The sequence below is a fragment of the Prunus mume genome, linkage group LG2, assembly GCF_029339155.1.
Source record: "Prunus mume cultivar Tortuosa linkage group LG2, ASM2933915v1, whole genome shotgun sequence".
Lineage (NCBI taxonomy): Eukaryota > Viridiplantae > Streptophyta > Magnoliopsida > Rosales > Rosaceae > Prunus > Prunus mume.
Window position 1 is genome coordinate 4,416,424 of NC_142699.1, and position 18,577 is coordinate 4,435,000.

An 18,577-nucleotide genomic window follows, 5' to 3' on the forward strand; every position below is an offset into this window, starting at 1 on the left:
ATGGCAAAAGCCTATTCAACCAAATTAACAATTTCACCATTCCTCTTCTCTCTTGCTCGTAGCAAGTTCATCGGTATCAGATGTGATGCACTGTATATAGTTATTTCAAATACATTGTACATATCCAAATTACAAGGAGTAGATACTAATTAATGAAACTTTATTTGAAAATAATACTATGTAAAGACACATCCAAATTTGTTTTAAATGAATTCTATACAATGAACAGAACTCCCCACATGGCCAAAAGTAATTGCCATATGTATAGTAATTATTTCGTTTGTTTGGTAAGATTGAGAAAATTACTATACATAGTATGTACACAGAAAAAACCAATAATACAAGTTAACTGCATTATTTTTTCTTCCAAACAAGTTAATTGTATTTGTCTGGAAAGCAATGAAATTCTTTCATTTTAAATCATTTTATCCAAACATGCTCGGCACATACCCAAAAAGAATAATTACTACTAAAAATTGATCTGAATTACATTTCCCTTGATATAGAGTTGTCTTCCCACACCCCATGTGGATTGTATATAAATTCCCTGCATACCTCGACCTATTCTCAATTGTCCGTGTCTCTCTCAATCTTAAGCAAAAAAGAAAAAAGAAACTTGTCCAATATGGCTTCAAGTCCCTCTGTTCTCTTGTCCTCTCCTCCTCCTACAGCAAAGGATGGTTCCCGTTTTATTGACTCAAATTACCTGCAAAAACAATCCCATGTGCCTGCTAATTTCAAATGGCCTGAGGAGGACGCGGCTTCCGCTCAAGAAGAGCTGAATGCGCCAGTAGTGGATCTTGAGGGCTTCTTCAATGGTGATGTTGTGGCAACCGAGAATGCTGCCAAGCTCATTAGGTCTTCTTGCTTGAGCCACGGCTTTTTCCAAGTGACCAACCATAGGGTTGATGCAGATCTCATCCAACTCGCTTATGATCATGTGGATGATTTCTTCAATCTTCCCATCGAGGAGAAAATAAAGGTACAGAGGCGTCCTGGTAGCCCTTATGGCTATTCGGGTGCCCATATGGATCGATTTTCATCCAATTTGCCATGGAAGGAAACTTTTTCTTTTGCTTTCCAGAACGGTCCAGAAAAAACCGTAGCCGATTACTTCAAATTCACCATAAGCAGGGATTTCGAACAAACAGGGTAAGTAGGACACATGAGTAATGTTATATGTATGTACGTATTACATGTTATTATAGTTAGGTCTTAAATTTTATAGACCACGTACTCTTAATTAATTTTTGGGCTTCCTTTTTGTACGTAGGTTGGTGTATCAAAAGTATAGTGAAGCAATGCACTCTTTGTCTCTTTCAATTATGGAACTCTTGGCAATCGGGTTGGGAGTGGATCGGATGCTCTACAGAGAGTTCTTTGAAGATGCTGTGTCTATCATGAGAACCAACTTATATCCGACTTGCCAAGAGCCAAATCTTTCTCTTGGAACTGGACCTCATTGTGATCCTAATGCCCTCACCATTCTTCACCAAGACCTGGTTGGAGGGCTCGATGTGTTTGTTGACAACAAATGGCACAAGGTTCGTCCTGTTCTTGGTGCCCTAGTCATCAACATTGGCGATGTCTTTGCGGTACGTAACGTATACTCTAATCCTAACACTTTCCCTTTTATAATTAATTTAATTCATTCATTCATTCAAAAATGAATTAAGCTTAATTAATTAGAGTATTGTCATCGATCAAGGTGATATATATGTATGTACAAATGCATGCGTGCATGCATGTACTGAATATTAATTAAATAGTTTAATTGACTAGTAATTAATTATAATTAGTGCTAATTATGAGTATTAATTAATCTTGCAGGCATTATCGAATGGCATATACAGGAGTTGCTTGCACAGGGCTGCTGTGAACAGCCACAAGGAGAGGAGGTCTTTGGTCTTCTTTATGTGTCCTAGAGCTGACAAGGTGGTGAAGCCCGCAGAGGAACTTGTGCGCAAAAGTGAGGGAGGCACAAGAAAGTTTCCGGATTTCACATGGTCAGATTTGCTTGAATTCACTCAAAATCATTACAGGGTTAACGAAACTACTCTCGAAAACTTCACCGACTGGTTCCTTTCTACTGATCGTTCCAATTTCAAACCGACCCATTTCAAAACGTCCCAATGATAATTTACATCTGTCTATGAAGATTGAAGAGCCCTAGCTAGCTGGCATGGAGATGTCATGGAGTGCACCAAGAAAAAGTTTTTAATTTTTTATTTTCTAATCTATTTCGGTCCTTGTTGGCATGACCCACATTAACGAAATCCTAGAAGTTAAAACTTCTGAAAAGGAAAAAAAAAAAAGTTGTTTTTGTTGTTGGAGTGTTACCCTTTAATAAAGCTAGCTATTATTATGAACTATTGGTTCCTGACTAGGCCTAATTTCACCTCGTAGTTTTTATAGCCATTATATTAATTAATACTATTAGAAGTTTTATTAAATGGAAATTAAAATGAAAAAGGAATGACTATCCAAGTTTGAAACAAAGTTCATTTTTTAAGTCACATACTTTGGGAAATAGCTCTTCATCTTCTATAAATAGAGAAGTCCACTACATTATTTTGTGTTCAATCAATTCATAGATATCTAGTTTTATAGATCATTTTTTTACATTAGTTTCTTAGAATTTTGAGAGTAGCTTAAGAGAGAGTTCATACACAAGTCTGTGTTCTTTATTCTTGTGGTTTGGAGTGCTACTACCGAAAAAAGGAGGTCGTTGTATTCTAGGAGACGTTTGTCATTAGAACCTTGAAGCACTAGTGATGGACAATTTCATCTTAAGAAGATAGAACGAAAGTGTTAAGTGTATACCGCAGTGTCTTTGTTGTATAACATTTGGATGTGATGTTGATATTTTGCAGCTAAATGTGATGTTGATACGGCGGTGCTGCGGTGGAGGAGACGTCTAGTGTGGATCATTTGTGTATTCGGATCAGAGGAGGCCTTAAATTAGGAGTACAAAATGAAATGTATTGGCTGAGCTTTTTTGGTTTATTTTTTAGTATGGATATATGGATATATGGATATGTACAGGATGCCATACTACTGTTTATATAACGAATGGCTTGTTGGATGAAGATGCTTATAAAGTTGGTTTTGCCTAAATTCTCTGTGTTCTTTTGATTGATTCTATTATTGCATACTACCACAACACCCCAAAATTTCAATTACAAATTATAACCATCTAAAGTGAATGAGTCGATGATTGGTGTTAAAAGAACAAGCAACTAAATCATTAGTGCTGGCCACATAGACTCAACTCCAGACAGCATCTGACCAGAATCAGATTCACTGCAATTACATAAAACACGACTATCAAGGGCTTCATTGCATGTCGCATTGAAAACTCGGGTACAAGGTCTGAAATATATTTTTGGCACTCAACGCACTAATAAAGAAGAATAGCACAAGAAGCAAACCCTGATGACAAAGAATCATTAGACTAAGGAGGGTCATGAAATTCATGCACCAGTCGACCTATTTCGGTTCCAATTCTGAATTTTTTTCATTTATGATCAAAATCTACCTCCAAAAGAAGACGGGATATCTATAGCTATTCTATCATAAAATGATACAGAATATTGTTGGAATCTCAGACAATATGACAAAGATAAAAGAATGCTGAAACGAAAAATGGTGGCACATCTAATGGTAGATCTAAACAAACTATCCAGGAGATTGTAGAATAGGCATGCCTATTGGAAGTCAAATCCGCAGGCAGACTTTCAGAACAGGTTCTAATATAATCATCAGTAGATTAAACATCAGTTATATTGTATTTTTTTTTCCAACAAAACATTCTGGCACTTTATTTCCATAATTGCATCTTGCTACTGGCATTCCATCACCACCATCATTCCCGACTCTCCAGGTCCGATCCTTTTTCCTTTGAGGCTTTTTGTGTTGTTTATGAGACGCAGTGGGCTTCTTGACAGTGACTTTCTTCTTGGTAGCCAGCCCATTAGCTATGTCAAATGAATTGAGATCATCCAGAGCATGATCAAGCTCCGGTACGTTTTCACCTTCAGCATCTGCAGGGTTTTCGTTATCAGAGGCGTCCGATTCATGCTGTTCAGACAAGCTGTGTTCCACAACATCTTCTTCATCAGTCATTCCAGGAGGCATTTGGTAATGGGGCAGCTTCCCATCAATGTAATCCTTCAAAATTTGGCGTGCAGCTCTCGTTTCATCAGGGAGCCCACTTGAGGCAACATACCCACGAGAGGCACAGTAGGCCCTCATAAACTCTGCTGCCAGAGGTGGCCGAGACTGCAGTTCATATGATTTGGGTTTTGGCAGATCAATCCTGTAAACTTCTTCAATAACATGTCTGGGAACTCGATTTGCCACTACCTGCACAGCCTCCCTATTCTCAGTCATTCGGTCAATTGGCAATACACCAGAGGCAATCATCTCATGTCTTGAGCTTGAAAAGGATGGAAAAACTAATCCAGGGCAGTCACATAGGGTTAACTCATCAGACATAATCAATGTTTGGAAATGCTTTGTCTTCCCAGGAGTAGAGGTAACACCTGTCTTCTTCTGGCCTACCAAGGCATTAATTGTCGAGCTCTTTCCCACGTTTGGATAACCAACAAATCCCACAACTACATTACTCGAAGCCGAATTTCCTTGAAAACGAATCCTGGGTGAGCCTATGCCTATACCACTGGATCCTGATTTCCTCCTCAGTTTGACTATCTCTTCTGCCTCAGACTGTAAACGAGTCAAAAGCTCAATCCTCCCATATATTTTTGTATCAGGGTCTTCTGATTCTTGCAGGCTGTTTTCTGTCTTCCACGAGGAACTGAGATCTTTCCCCTCTGCAGCAGCTGAAGCAGCTTTAGCCGACCAAAACACAAAGAGAATATCTTGTGCACGAAAATATGTTGCCCACTTCTCTCTGAAGGAAAAGCCAAGTAATAAAAATATTTAGGAGGGTGTAAAATTGGAGAATAGATCAGATGATTATGGTTACAAAAATACCAACCTAACAGATAAAGGTAAGAGATCTGCTTTGTTAACGAGCAGCATTGTCCTTTTGTGCTCATCAACCTCTCGTGCATATACCTGTATCAGGAAACAAACATATCATGTAAAACTCATCCTCTAAGAGGAAAGAATCACGGTTTCTAAAAGTTCATTCAGAGAAAAACAACAACATTTCCGATTACTCTTCATTTAATTGCCTATAGGCTATAAGTATAAACAATTAGTTCTTGAAATCCAATGGAAGGGATTCCCACCATCAATAGAGACCCGACATAAGCAGGAAAAAATCAGTCCAAACACAAAGACAACAGTAACAACTTGCTCTTTCAAAACTTTCGAAGTCATTTTAGTAATTAAAATCAGTATCAAGCACAAATTAATCACAATTTAAAACTTAAACAATGTGCTTATTCCCTTATCATCCATTCTTTAAAAATTAAGCACCACAAGATGAAAACAAGCTATGAATTAGTAACATTACCTCAAGATCAGGGCAGCGATAGAACAGAGGGTCTCGTGCATCAACAACCATCACAAGCTGCAAACAAGAACAACCCATGTTAATTACGTAACAGTAAATTGATAATGAAACAAAGACAAGGCCGTGGACTTTCTATAAAATAAATAAAAACCATCTTACCAAATCGCTTCGCTCAACGACCCGCCATAGCTGCCTCCAAATATCGAGGTTCTTCTCGAAAGGAGTAAGAAGAAGCTTGTCGTTCTCCTCAAGCCGCGCAAGGCTTCTGCGCCAGGTCAAGAAGGCCTGGCTTTCGTTGGCATCTAGCTGCTCCACAGACATTTCAGGGGTCCACGGAGGCCTCCGTGGGACCCGCAGACTCCCGGCATGCAAGGCCTCCTCTTTCCTCTGCTGCTCCCTTCTCTGCTCTGGGCTTATCTCATTTCCATCCCTTCTCGCATGAAATTACAGAAAATGAAAAACCCATTTGAGACAATAAATAAAAAACAAAAACCCAAATCAATAATCCGAAAAGTTAAGAAGAAGAAAAAAATAGAAAATTTAATTCATTTGAGGGAGGGGTCAAAGGGGGAACTTACAAGTCGATGAGGAGGTTTGGGCTTGGGTTGTTGATGGAGAAAAGGCGGTCGGCCTCGTCGGCTTGTTCGATGATGGCGTCGATATCGCTGACTTCGGTGACAGATTCGAGAACCTTCTTCTGCTGCTTCTTGTACATGAGGCCTTTCTCTTTTGTCTGCTGAACCATCTGGTTGTGTTGTCTCACCAGAGCCCTACCCAGCCCCGTTTTCTCATTCTTCCCCATTCTCTCTCTCTCTCTCTCAGCCTCAGAGTAGTTTTTGTTACAGTTACCCCTTGATATACAAACCAAGACTTCAAGTTTCAAGTTTTTTGGTGCTGTAATTTCAAGTTTCAGATTAGGGTTCGAGACTCCCCTAAATACCAAGTTCTGAAATAGTTAGCATAGGTCGGTTCCAGCTGGGGATGGGGATGGGGATGGGGATGTTTGTGTCGTGGTGGTGGGTTGCTATTTTTCTTTTTTCTTTTATTTTTTACTTTTTCTTATCAATTTAGGGCAACACAAAATTTTGAGGGAAGAGTGGCTAGCTAAACAACCTTTGGACGTGTCTTTATTTTCATTTTTGCTTTTTAATTAAAGGGATACAATTGGAGCTTTATGTAGAAATTTTTATGAAGTTGGGTGTCTAAAAACTTTTTTCATTTTCTCTATAGATATTTAACGGAATTGGATAAAAGTGACAACGACACACAAAATTTCATGACTGCTTGAAAGCACCTCAAAAATATAGGCCAATTCAATTAACATATCATATATATACATCTTTCATATAAAAAAAACATGTCACATATATACCCTTATTAGTATTTGTATGAATTATTTACATTAACACTCCTTGAGGTGTTTAGTATTTTCACAAAACTCTTGAAGTTTAAAAAATTATACGAACACCTCTTGAAATTTTAAATTTTCTTAAAACTAATTTTTATTGATTTTTGGTCCAAATATTGATGATTTTATATAATAAAAAATTATACAAATGGCAAAGTTAGTGTTTGATATTATATTGCACATATATTCATTAAAGTTAAATTTGTCATTTGCTTAATTTTGTATTATATAAAATTATTAATTTTTGGAACCTAATTTTTTTTTATGAAAATACCGAAAATATCATGAAATGTTAATGTAAATAACTCTATTTGTACTAATTTTCCAAATAAATAAAATAAAAGCGGGAGGTTTAGTGCTAGGGCTTAAATTTTGATGCGTAGGTCCTAAACCCCTTTTTTCTTTTCTTTTCTGTTCTTGGAAAAAGAGAGCCAAACTAAAACCTCAAGGACAACACCTTCCTCCTCGCTGCTTCTCTTCGTCACGGTCTCTCTCGCAGCGCAGCCTGTCTTCCTCCCACTAACAGTCCAGGCCACAGCCGCTATCTCTCTCTCTCAGGTCTCTCTCATCTTCTTCTTCCTCTGCTGATTTATTCTCTCTCTCTCTCTCTCTCTCTCTCTCTCTCATCAAGCTCTATGTTTTGTTGATGTTTTCCACCGCAAAGATTGGGCAAAAGGCATGTGCTTGCTGAGCTCCTTTGAGCTGTCTGTATGGTAAAGTGGGAATTTAGGGCTACCCAAATGAGCATTTCAATCCCTGATTTAGTTGCTCCGTTCTTTTTCTTCTTTTTTTTTATCAATTTTGGATATTATTATGTCTCGTTAAATTTGTATTTTTATCCGCAAAAAATTATAACAAAAATAATTATCTGGGAATTCTGAAGGTTTTGTTTGATTTATGGAACCGTAATTTATTTATCATAGTTACCAGTTATGTTTCTTTGGCAAGGAATTCTTGAAAGAGCCCACATCCATGAGTATTGTGTTCATATTTTTCTATTCTTGAAAGGCTTCTGATTAATATTTTTACCAATTGCATAGAAAAGTAAAGCTTCAAAGGCATGGAGGACGCTACAATTTCAAACGCAAGCTCTGAAGATAGAGTAAAGGCGTAAGTTAAACTTGTGAAGGTGCAATGATGCTAAATGCTAATTGGATTTGATAGTCAAATTCTGATTGTTACTTCTATTGCTTCTGTTTTTCAGAGAAGCTCCTCAGCTTGCTGCTGTGCTGAAAGAAATGAAGGAAGGATTAGATACAGTGAGGATCAAAGTCCAAGCTTTAACTGCAAAGGTAAATATGTCCCTGTTTCTTGGGTCATTGTAATTTTGCTGTGGCTCCATTTCTCGCGGTGTAGAAATGTTTGCTTTCTAAAAATTTCTGCCACTTGTTAGGTTTTAGGAAAACCATATCTAAACTTAACGCAAGGGCTGGAAAAAGCATTTCCACAAAAAAGCTTGTTTTTCTTATAAGTTTCTCACTTTTTGCAGAATCAATATTTCCTTAAAACAATTGGAGATTATAGAAATCCCAACGGGCATGTTAGTATACCAAGCATGCTAAGGCACATGTGTCATTTTTATTTTTCTTCTCCATGTATCAGGTGAAATCAAATAATTATCCAACAGTGGAAGGGATAAGCTATCTTGAAGCCAAGCATTTGCTGCTCTTAAACTATTGCCAGTCACTTGTCTATTACTTGCTTCGCAAGGCTAGAGGGTTCTCAATAAATGGCCACCCCGTTGTTCAGAGCCTTGTGGAGATAAGGTTGTTTCTGGAAAAGGTATGGACTTCTTGGTATCTGTTTTTCTTTCTCCTGCCATTCTGGTAACCTGTGTAATCAGTCACTAATCAGTTCTCACCCTTTTGGTTGCAAAAGATTCGACCCATTGACAAGAAGTTACAGTATCAAATCGAGAAGCTCACCAAGGTTACTGCAAGCACAACTGAGAATGTACAGCCAGGTGAAAAGGAATCACAAGCGGGTGTGCCTCAGCAAACAGATGATTTGTTGAAATATCGCCCAAACCCTGACATGCTTGTTAGCAAAGCAGATGTGACTTCTAAGGTGAAATGCACATCAGTACAGTATTTGAATTCCTCTTTTCCCACCTGCTGGACCATTTAAAAGGTTTTTTCTTCTCTTTATGTATTGAAGGATGGTAATGATGTGTATCGACCTCCCAAATTTGCCCCCACTTCGATGGAGGAAGACAAGTTGTCAAAGCAGGACAAAAATGCATTGAGAAAGGAAAAGAATACTCTACGGCAAGCTAGGCAGAGTGCTTTTGTTAGGGAACTGGTGGATGATTTGGAGGGGAGGCCTGAAGAGGTTTGTTGTGGACTGTTTTTGTGGGGTTACAAGGCGTGAAAGCTGGATTTTCTCATAATTGCTTACTATTATGTCATATTACAGATTGTAGAAAGTGTTGGAGCTGAAAGTTTAGAACTAGCCAGATACAGGGCAAAGATGGAGGACCGTGCACGGCAAGAAGAGGAGCTTTTTATGCGTGCTCCTATTACAAAGAAGGAGAAACAGAGGGAGAAACACTTAAAGAAGTCAAGAAATGGGTATGCACGATATTTAGTCATATACCCATTCTTAGCACTAAAACTATAAATAAACCCTACACCATTTAATTTCTATAAACAAACCCAAAAAAAACCCAAAAAATGATAGCTGACCCTATTGAATTTAATTTTGATTATTAAAATATTTTGATGCCCTCTTAAGTGTTTTGGGCTTTTTTATGAGGTTTTGGGGTTGAGTTTGTTTTAAGAAATCAATGGCAGTTTTGTAATTTAAAAGAAGTTATAAGCCTTTTTGTTATGTTGTAAATGGGCTTTGGGTGTGTTTCTAAAGTCCATTTCATATAAGGTTTTTTTATAATTTGGGCTCCTATATTGGGTATGATAGTGAATCTCCCTTAAAATTAATTTATGGTATTATTCTCAATTATGTCAAATTTATTTGGGTAGAATTTGTTGTTGGCTGACTGTTCTGAACTTGTATATATCAGGTTGCTTGGTTTGACAGACAATTTCTATGATGAAATCAAAACTTTACCTTTGGAAGATGAAAATGATGGGCAGATTCCAAGCTTCAGTAGTGCTAGGGGTGGAATGGGGGGAAGACATAAGAAGCGCAAGGTATATCATGTTGGTCTCAGAATAAAGATCAAATTTAATTTAAATAAAGATCAAATTTAATTTATGAAATATATATTCTCCTCTTTTGCTCCGAATCAACTGCATCCATGAAGTTCTGTTTCACTTGAACCTTAATCTAGCGTGGTTGTTAGGGATTTGTGCTCATGTTGTCTGTCTGTGATAGCTTTCTTATATATCCATTAAGTGGTTGGTTGTACTAAATATATGATTTCGAAGTTTAGTTAATTAAAAGCCTCTTGAAAATGAGAAGGCAGGTCCTGTTCTCATGGACATGCATGTGTTTTTGTACACAAATCATTTATGGAGGCTCCCTTATTTGTCTTTGTATGAAAAACTTTAGCTAATATATATATGCTTCATGCTTGAATCATGAAATCAGCCTCTAGATAATCTGGAAAAGGATTGTTATGGCATTTAATTGAGACTCTGTTGATGAATGACTGCACTATGCTTATTAGAGTATTGGCAGTGGGCTATAACTTGCCATGATTATGCACTTCTTTCCCCATCCCAACTTATCTAGGAATGCCTGCATTTGTTTTTCTCCATTATATATGCTGCTAGACAAACTCTGATCTTTTTTCTTCTGTAGTTGTGTTTATTTTCCTATGCTTTTTATCGGGCTTTATTTTTCTTTTATATATATATATATATATATATTATTTTATATTATGCAAAGGTTTATTGCCCTAGTATTTGCTTATAGTGAAGGCATTGACAATTTTGGCCCATTGTGCAGATGAGGCGTTGAAGGATAAACCAGCCTGACAACTCCAACGATTTCCTTGCTGATCTAAATTCCTTTTGCTATAGTCGCATGAAATGGCTTCCTTCAAATCTGAAGTGTTTTTGTCTTTTTCTTTTAAGCGGCAGTTTCTGGGCTGATTAGAAGAGGGAGGGGGAGTGAACAAGTAGGGGGAAATTTTTGTTATTTGGACTGAACAGAATTATTTGTTTTAATGGTTTTTTTTTTCCTTCTAGATGTGTATGTTTCTGCTTTTGCAGAAATCTGAATGAGATTAATAGGTTTACGTATACACGATGTGCTATCTAACCTAACCCTAAAATCAAAGGACACCTCTCAGTGATTTACTTATCTTGCGTCAATCTTTTATATGCAATTACCAGTTTATAAAGTACCATTCAAATCCCATTGTTGGTGGATTAAGGGTCAATCCAACCTTAATCTGAGAAGTTTGACCTGACTTTTAGCTTGCATTCCAGTTCAACTTTACTGTGCCAGGGGAAACGGAAGATTGCTCCGGCATCCCTTGAAGTTGGCCTTGCTTGATTGAAAAGACAGCCATAGCGTCAGTTTCATAGTCAATTCTATCTTCTGAAACCAACGCCATTGATAATAAGCTTCTTACTATTTGATGAGGTTAAAATCTGAGTAATCGAAGTTTTAACTGCATTCCAATTTTTTAAGTTCCGGTTAAAATTTTTGTTTTTTTTTGTTTGAATTGATAGAATTGAATTTAAAGACTCAGGGATGGAAAAAATGAGTTGTGTTCCAGGTCTTAAAGAGACTATAAGAATATAACATCTATAACAGTGTAGTATGTCATGTCAACTAATTTCAGAGCCATCCTTGGCAGGCTGAGGCATGCTGTACAGAATAAGACCCAACAAAAGAACCGTGCTACCAAAGAGGAAAAAGGGGCTCAAAGTTGCACCCGCTTCCAGATATGGCAATGGAAGGGAAAGAATATAAATCGATATCGGCACTGCAAGATAAACGAAAGCTTATATTAGCAGAAGTTTATTCAAAAGCACAGATTTGATCCAATGCTTGTATACGTCCACAACTACCACAAACGCAAGTGCTTATGTGAATATCTAATAGGTCCTCTATGTAAAGTATCCCAATCCAAAAGCCAAAAACTGTCGAGTTGATAATTGGATTTGAGGGATCCCTCAATAAAAGGGAACTATATACACACACGTGGCAAACTTCAACAAACCTCATGTCCAAACCTTTTTATGGGTGGTCATCCAGGTACCCTTCATCAGGTAACTGATGGTTCTTATGTGTAGTCCCTATTAGGGTTGGTGACTGACATGTGGTCATAATAATATGATCTTGAAATATCCAACCCATAAGCATTAACTGTTAGGTAGAAAGGTCTGTTAAGTATATGCAGACTATATAGCAACAATACTAACTACTTAGCATAACCACTATGGGACCAGTGCTCAAAAGTATGTATACAAGCGTGAAAGAGAATGAACCTGACAACATCACAATGAGAGAAGCAACAACCGCAGAGGAAATCTTTACTACACTCAGCAATGATATGTTGAAAAACAGATTGGTACCTACGTAAAGCAACGGAAGCAATGGAGCCCCATTACAACCTGAAACAAGTGACAAATGCATGGGTAAGAACTTGAACTCAAAAAACCTCAAGAAGCTTTTAATCTTGACGAGAACCATCACTTTGAACAACTGAAATTGAACTACATTACGGAAACCAACAATTTATTTTCATCATGCCAGGTTATAAATGAGCTTTTTGTCTCTTCAATGCATGAAATTCATAGGATTTCCCATCATTAATTCCTAAACGTCATGAAACCGTGTAGGTAAATTTTATCATCAACACCGAACACTCACTTTCACGTGTTCTCATAAATGATATACACTGTTCAGATGTAACTTGGTGTCATATCAGCTTTTAGCATTCTTGTGATGTTACTATAATTTGCATATCAAACCAACAAGTTTGATTACTCTTACTATTCGATATTTCCTGCTCACAATACAATAATAGTTTTTCATTGCATTGAATCATTTAAAAGGAAGAACAGATAAGAGAACATCCATATGCTTAAAATGTGTATCAAACAATTAATATCAATGTTTTCAGATTGGGAACAATTATTATTTAAGCTTACTTATGGGCTGGAGAGTAGATAATTAAACCAATCATCATTGACCATGTAAATCAGTGTATATACAATGACAACATGTATGTCACACCAAACTCCCTGATGTAGAACAGCCCGTAGGTATTAGATTAAGCACTCAAACAATAGAACATAGAAGAATATAAGAGATCGAGGAGACGAAAATATAGTTTGAAAAGACGAAAGAATGGGCAGAACAGTAGAACAAGAAGAATATCAGAAGTCGAGGAGACAAAATTATAGATTGAAGGGACAAAAGAAAGGACCGAAATCAGAGTACCGAGAAGGAAGGACAGAAATCACATAGTTTTAAGAGAAGGTTTACTCAATATCCAAATCTGCCTTTTAAAGAACTACATGGGGGTATTTATAGCAAACTAAAACCTAGACATAATAGGATAAAAATCCCTTGCTTAAACAGAAATCATAACCCAAATAAAATAGGAAACTTAAAACTAGAAATCTGGAAATCTGGAAAAGTAGAAATCCTACTAGAATTTGGAAAACTAGATTATCTAGGAAACTAATAAATTTAGGTCCTACGCATCCTGCATCACTCCCAAATCCAGTTAATTTACAAAACTACAGAAAAAAAATAAATTGATATGACAGCTTGCCTGATGTATCAGCTCCAATATTCAGAAAGCAACCAGCACCATCTTTAAGATATGAAGGAAGTTGCGCAAATGGTATGCCTCTCAGTTTTGACAAGAATGGTAGAAAGAGAAATATAAAAAGAGCCTACAAGTCAAGGGAAATAAAGAATAATAATTTTAGCAAAACCAGTGTCTTTTTTTCAATTATATCCAACTTAATATGTAAAAGACATTTCAGTTAACCTGATTAACCTGACTTTGGGTGTGGACACGTATGCTACCGGTGAGCCCCCATACATTTGAGTGAGCATAAATAATTTAAGGGAAAAAGAATCCCCTATCACTGGTCATTTTCTAATTAAAGAGACCCTCAACACACCTATCAATCTAAATCAGATAATGCCAAAAATCTTTGTAGTTCTGGTAGGGTCTCCTTTATAACCAATGAGGCCACCAACTGAGGTGCATCAAGATATTACAAACAAGAAAACAATATATCATAAACTATCTTAACAGAGATCAACACAGTAATCACCTGAAATCCAGATCCAAAAGAATTGACAACAAATATGTCAAGTGATTTATCCTGCAATTGAAAAGGTTTATGAATTGAGAAAGTATGCAGCATTAGCTTGTCAACCAGAGAACAAATTTGAGAACAATTTGGAAGGCCAGCTAATTACTTAAAAGAAAAAAATATTGCCATACCTTAAGGCGGGCCTCAGCATCAACGAAGACGAACTCCTGTTCGAAGACAACATCAAGATTGATTATTTTGGTTATAAAGGGCACCACTGAACTTATAACAAATGTTAATTGTTTAACCTTGATTATAGATGCACCAGCTTGAAAAGCACTTGAAGCAATCATTAGTACTGGCCACATAGACTCAACTCCAGATAGCATCTGACCTGAATCAGACCCACTGCAATTACATAATACACATATGACTATCAATAGCTTACGTCATTGCATATATCATTGAAAACTCCATGAGTACAAGGTACTCAACACACTAATAAGGAAGAATAGCACAACAAGAAAACCCTGATAACAGAGAATCATTAGACTAAAGGAGGGTCATGATATTCATGCACCAGTAGAACTATTTCAGTTCCAATTCTGAAAACCTTTCATTTATGATCAAAATCTACCTTCACAGGAAGACGGGATACTTGTAGCTATTCTAACATAAAATGATACAGAAAAGCTTGTTGGAATCTCAGGAACTGTGATAAAGATGAAAGAATGCCCAAAAGAAAAATGGTGGTAGATGTAAACAAACTCTCCAGGAAATTGTATAATAGGCATGCCTATTAGAAGTAAAATCTGCAGGCAGACTTTCAAAACAGATGCTAATCTAATCATCAGCAGATACAACATCAGTTAATTGTCTTCTTTTTTTCAACAAAACATTCAGGCACTTTATTTCCAAATTGCATTTGGCACTGGGACAAAAAATACAGAACGGATGTCAAACTGTTCAAACATCTTACAAGACCTCTTTCTTCGAAATTCTTCTTTTCAAGTGTATAAATGTAATTAGTATGTCATGGTTAACCACATTCAATTTTTCTGATGTTTGCTTTGATATCAGCTGGCACCAGATGCATAAGCATGCAGATCATTTATCGTTTGCAGGTATTACATAAATTTAAAGTAAACCATATCCAAGTGACTGCTAGCATTGACCTTGATCTGTATCACTAATCATTCGACTTAATTGACAGAGGACCCATATAATATTACATTTAACGAAATAGAATAGCAGCTCTTAATCCGTAGAAGAATGGATCAAGGTACCTTGTAACAGCCACTGCTACACCTATAGCTACGAGTATGCAGCCGGAGATCTGATTGAATGTGTATGTTCTCCCCAAAAGAAGGACAGAAAAACTCAGCTGCCACACCAAAAACGTCTGCACAATATGGAGACGTAAAAGTAAAAGTAAAAATGAGGAGAGGAATTTTGCAAAAATAATGGTAAAAAATATATTCAAAGTAATAAGCACATTATTCTTTTGGATCTAGACTAAGGTAAATGTTTCATTATATACTCTTTGAATTTCATTTTTCTCTTCATATCTCTATTACAATAGATTATAACCGAGGAAACCTGTTGTCCAACTATTCAGGGCTGGGGGACAATATTCTGCAGCCCTGCTAAGTTCTAATTATTCAATTTAACGGAAAAGGAAAACAGAACTTCTTTCCCCAAAACATTTAGTTCATTAATTGTTCATATAAGAAATTAGTTCAGTCCAAACTGGAATAGGATCTAGGATCCTTGACCAAACTCAACCTGGCTTGAGCCAAAAAAATAAAAATCAGCTGCTAGATGAATCCAATTGGCATGGTCACATCTAACGTGATTTTACACTGTAAGAAAGTTTAGACTTATTCTCCTCTTTCCATAAACATTTCTGGAAACTAAATGGTTAAGGCAGCTTTCCTTTCTCTTTACTTCAACTCTTTTAAGCAATATTTTACTACAAAATTATCTTGACCTCAAATGCTGCAAGGATAACCCCAATAAACCCTTGGCCATAGTGCACGTCTGGTATCTTTTCACAAAGTTTCTGTCCTTCAACCACCTTCGTCATAAAAACTGCTCTCATTCATTATACATTATATTTTCTCACGAAATAGATTATCTTTCTAATGACATATGGCATGCCTCAATGCTGCTGATGGTGATGGGGAAGCCCTCCATTCCTGAACTCCAATATACCACATGGGGCATAACCTATATATGTTCTTTTCTTTCTTGATCTTTAATTTTTTGCTGGAATAACGGAAAATACCTGACTCAATATGGGTATTGCCGGTCCGGGAAGCATGGCTGTGGAGGATAAATACAATTCAGAAAAATAAAACACCAAAATCATCACTACTAAAACACATTTTCTGCTTTGATTTCTCATCACAACCAATTCAAACTTGGTATTGCTTCATCTCAATCAAAAACCAAGAAAATCTAGCTTAAATTCTAAAACACCATTCAATCAAATTGCATAGGCTCATAATAATGTACCCAAAAATAAAATCCCAACTTTAATATTAATATAAAAAAAAATGGTGAGGTACCTGCAGCAGCCATCCCAGAAGCAACTCCAAGGGCTTCCAAGGCACCAATGGCCACAAACCGTGATTTGGGAAGGCCTATCATTTCATCAGTCACAATCCCAGAACGGTATCGTGCGAACAATATCAAAAAATATATAATCACGTAGCTGCGCACAAAACAAACCCACTTTCCCGATCACATTACAAATCCAATAATTCCAAACCGAAAAAAAAAAAAAAGTAAAATAATTAATTAATTAATGTGTGGTTCTTTTTCATACCCGAAGGTTGTGAATTGGGCCAAGAAGAAAGGGTGGTTTTTCATGGGGACAAGAGCGAGCTTGTAGAGCACGCGGTTGGCGACGGCCAGAGCAATGGTCAAAGCGGAGACCAAAACGACGCGTTTTGTATTGGAGGAAGAGGAGGGCGGGTCTGGGAGTGAAGCTTGGGCTTTGACATTGCGAGTTGTTGATGAAGCTCTGCGGGTGGTTTCGGAAGCGAGGTGAAACGGTGCGTCTTGGGGGACGCGGCGGCGGAGATAGAGTCGAGGGAGCGGCATTGAGGAGAGAGAAAGGAAGGGGATCGTCGCGCCATTTTTGATGGTGTAGGTGTGAAGAGCAGGTGGGACGGAGAAGAAGTGGGAAAACGACGACGTAGTGGATACTGAATATCCCATCAGAGATTTTGTTGGACTTGTGGGTTGTGACAAAAACATTTTATTCTGGAATAACGAGACAAAAACATTTCAAAAATAAAGATATAAAGAACGAAGAAGACCCCTCCAAATTTAATTTATGCAAAAATAAAAGATGGCGTCTTTAACCTTTGGTTTTCTTCGCCTCTTCTCTCTCGGTCTTATAAGATTCGATATCCACGTTTCCTTTGGGCGTTCCTCATCTTCTTCAATTCAATTGGGCTGGCGCTGTTCAGGTCATCATTAATCATGTATGGTTTCAGTTGCGGAGCGAGGAATTGATGTTAGAGCTTCTTGTATAAAAATGAAGGGAATGAAAGTATAAACACTGCAAAGTTCTCGCAGAGCTTCTTGCGCATCATTTTTCTGAACCAATATCCCTTAAAATGAAAGTCAAACATCGAAGTTCTTATTCTATATATAAAGGATGATTTTATTGGCACCCCATTAATTGCTCTTTACACCCCATACTAATTTTAAATATAAATAATCTATTTTACCCTTGTACACAATTACCGTTAAGGACAAAAAAAAAATTAAAATTGCTCACTACACCCCACATATGTTCCTGCAACCCTAGTTTGACTTTTTTTTTCAAACTATCATGTTCCTAAACCCTAAACCCAAGATTTATAAGTTTATACTGGTGAAAAAATATATTGTATTTATTCATGAAGGGTGAGATTGAAGTTAGAGATGCTACGAATGAGGTACGAGTTTATTTTTTGGCGTTTTGCAAGTTTAGTATTTCATAACATTGGTTGTGTTCAAGACATCGATCAACGCGACACATAATTTCGGTGGGATGCCACCAAACGTTGTAACCGTTTTCGGTTGGATTTCACCGTGAGAAACTTAATATTCGGTGGGGATCCACCGTAAGATGGAACGTAGTTCAGTGGTGTACTACCAAATTTTTACCCGCGTTTCAGTTGCATCCAACTGAAATTTATTTATTTTTTCAGTAACTTATTGCCGACCACAAATTTAATCCAAGTTATTTTGATCTTACTCCCATTGAAGGAACAAAATGAAGGTGACGCCCCTACTGAAGGCAACAATGTGGGAACAGAATGTGTAATGGACTATAGTGATCAATTCACAACTTATTCGGTAATTATTTATCTGAAATCCTTTTTAGTATCATTAACGTGGCATTAATGTTTCAAATTTTATATTTAAATAATATGAGTTTTATGTGTAGATATTCAATGGTAGAGATGCATTACTTCGATGGGCTCGTGAACA

The 18,577-nt window shown here is 37.0% G+C and overlaps 4 protein-coding genes across 6 annotated transcripts; 2 read left to right on the top strand and 2 right to left on the bottom strand.

Moving 5' to 3' along the window:
- Nucleotides 1-560: 560 nt before the first annotated feature.
- Nucleotides 561-2,369, top strand: LOC103319524 (gibberellin 20 oxidase 3-like). Its single transcript, XM_089044648.1, has 3 exons — nt 561-1,152; nt 1,274-1,595; nt 1,831-2,369. Exons 1-3 carry the CDS (start codon nt 626-628, stop codon nt 2,134-2,136), a joined length of 1,155 nt encoding a protein of 384 aa, XP_088900774.1. The 5' UTR covers nt 561-625; the 3' UTR covers nt 2,137-2,369.
- Nucleotides 2,370-3,535: 1,166 nt separating this feature from the next.
- On the bottom strand, nt 3,536-6,462 carry LOC103319464 (P-loop containing nucleoside triphosphate hydrolases superfamily protein). Its single transcript, XM_008221004.3, has 5 exons — nt 6,064-6,462; nt 5,645-5,915; nt 5,486-5,542; nt 5,003-5,082; nt 3,536-4,915 (listed from the first exon to the last, which is right to left on the bottom strand). Exons 1-5 carry the CDS (start codon nt 6,285-6,287, stop codon nt 3,781-3,783), a joined length of 1,767 nt encoding a protein of 588 aa, XP_008219226.2. The 5' UTR covers nt 6,288-6,462; the 3' UTR covers nt 3,536-3,780.
- Nucleotides 6,463-7,277: 815 nt separating this feature from the next.
- LOC103319465 (Sas10/Utp3/C1D family) lies at nt 7,278-11,098 on the top strand. Of its 3 annotated transcripts, XM_008221007.3 has the most exons (10): nt 7,290-7,451; nt 7,558-7,606; nt 7,934-8,003; nt 8,098-8,185; nt 8,496-8,675; nt 8,772-8,960; nt 9,051-9,224; nt 9,309-9,463; nt 9,913-10,042; nt 10,803-11,098. In XM_008221007.3, the coding sequence occupies exons 3-10, from the start codon at nt 7,954-7,956 to the stop codon at nt 10,812-10,814; spliced, it is 978 nt and encodes a 325-aa protein (XP_008219229.1). In that variant the 5' UTR covers nt 7,290-7,451; nt 7,558-7,606; nt 7,934-7,953; the 3' UTR covers nt 10,815-11,098. The 3 variants fall into 3 exon arrangements, with proteins under 3 accessions (XP_008219227.1, XP_008219229.1, XP_088901053.1); XM_008221005.2 differs by lacking the exon at nt 7,558-7,606 and having other exon boundaries at nt 7,278-7,451; XM_089044927.1 differs by lacking the exon at nt 7,558-7,606 and having other exon boundaries at nt 7,939-8,003.
- A 458-nt stretch (nt 11,099-11,556) lies between these two features.
- Nucleotides 11,557-17,715, bottom strand: CLT2 (CRT (chloroquine-resistance transporter)-like transporter 2). Its single transcript, XM_008221010.3, has 11 exons — nt 17,459-17,715; nt 16,917-17,356; nt 16,657-16,802; nt 16,374-16,411; nt 15,373-15,488; nt 14,395-14,494; nt 14,278-14,313; nt 14,105-14,155; nt 13,591-13,714; nt 12,296-12,421; nt 11,557-11,790 (listed from the first exon to the last, which is right to left on the bottom strand). Exons 2-11 carry the CDS (start codon nt 17,348-17,350, stop codon nt 11,633-11,635), a joined length of 1,329 nt encoding a protein of 442 aa, XP_008219232.2. The 5' UTR covers nt 17,351-17,356; nt 17,459-17,715; the 3' UTR covers nt 11,557-11,632.
- Nucleotides 17,716-18,577: the final 862 nt, after the last annotated feature.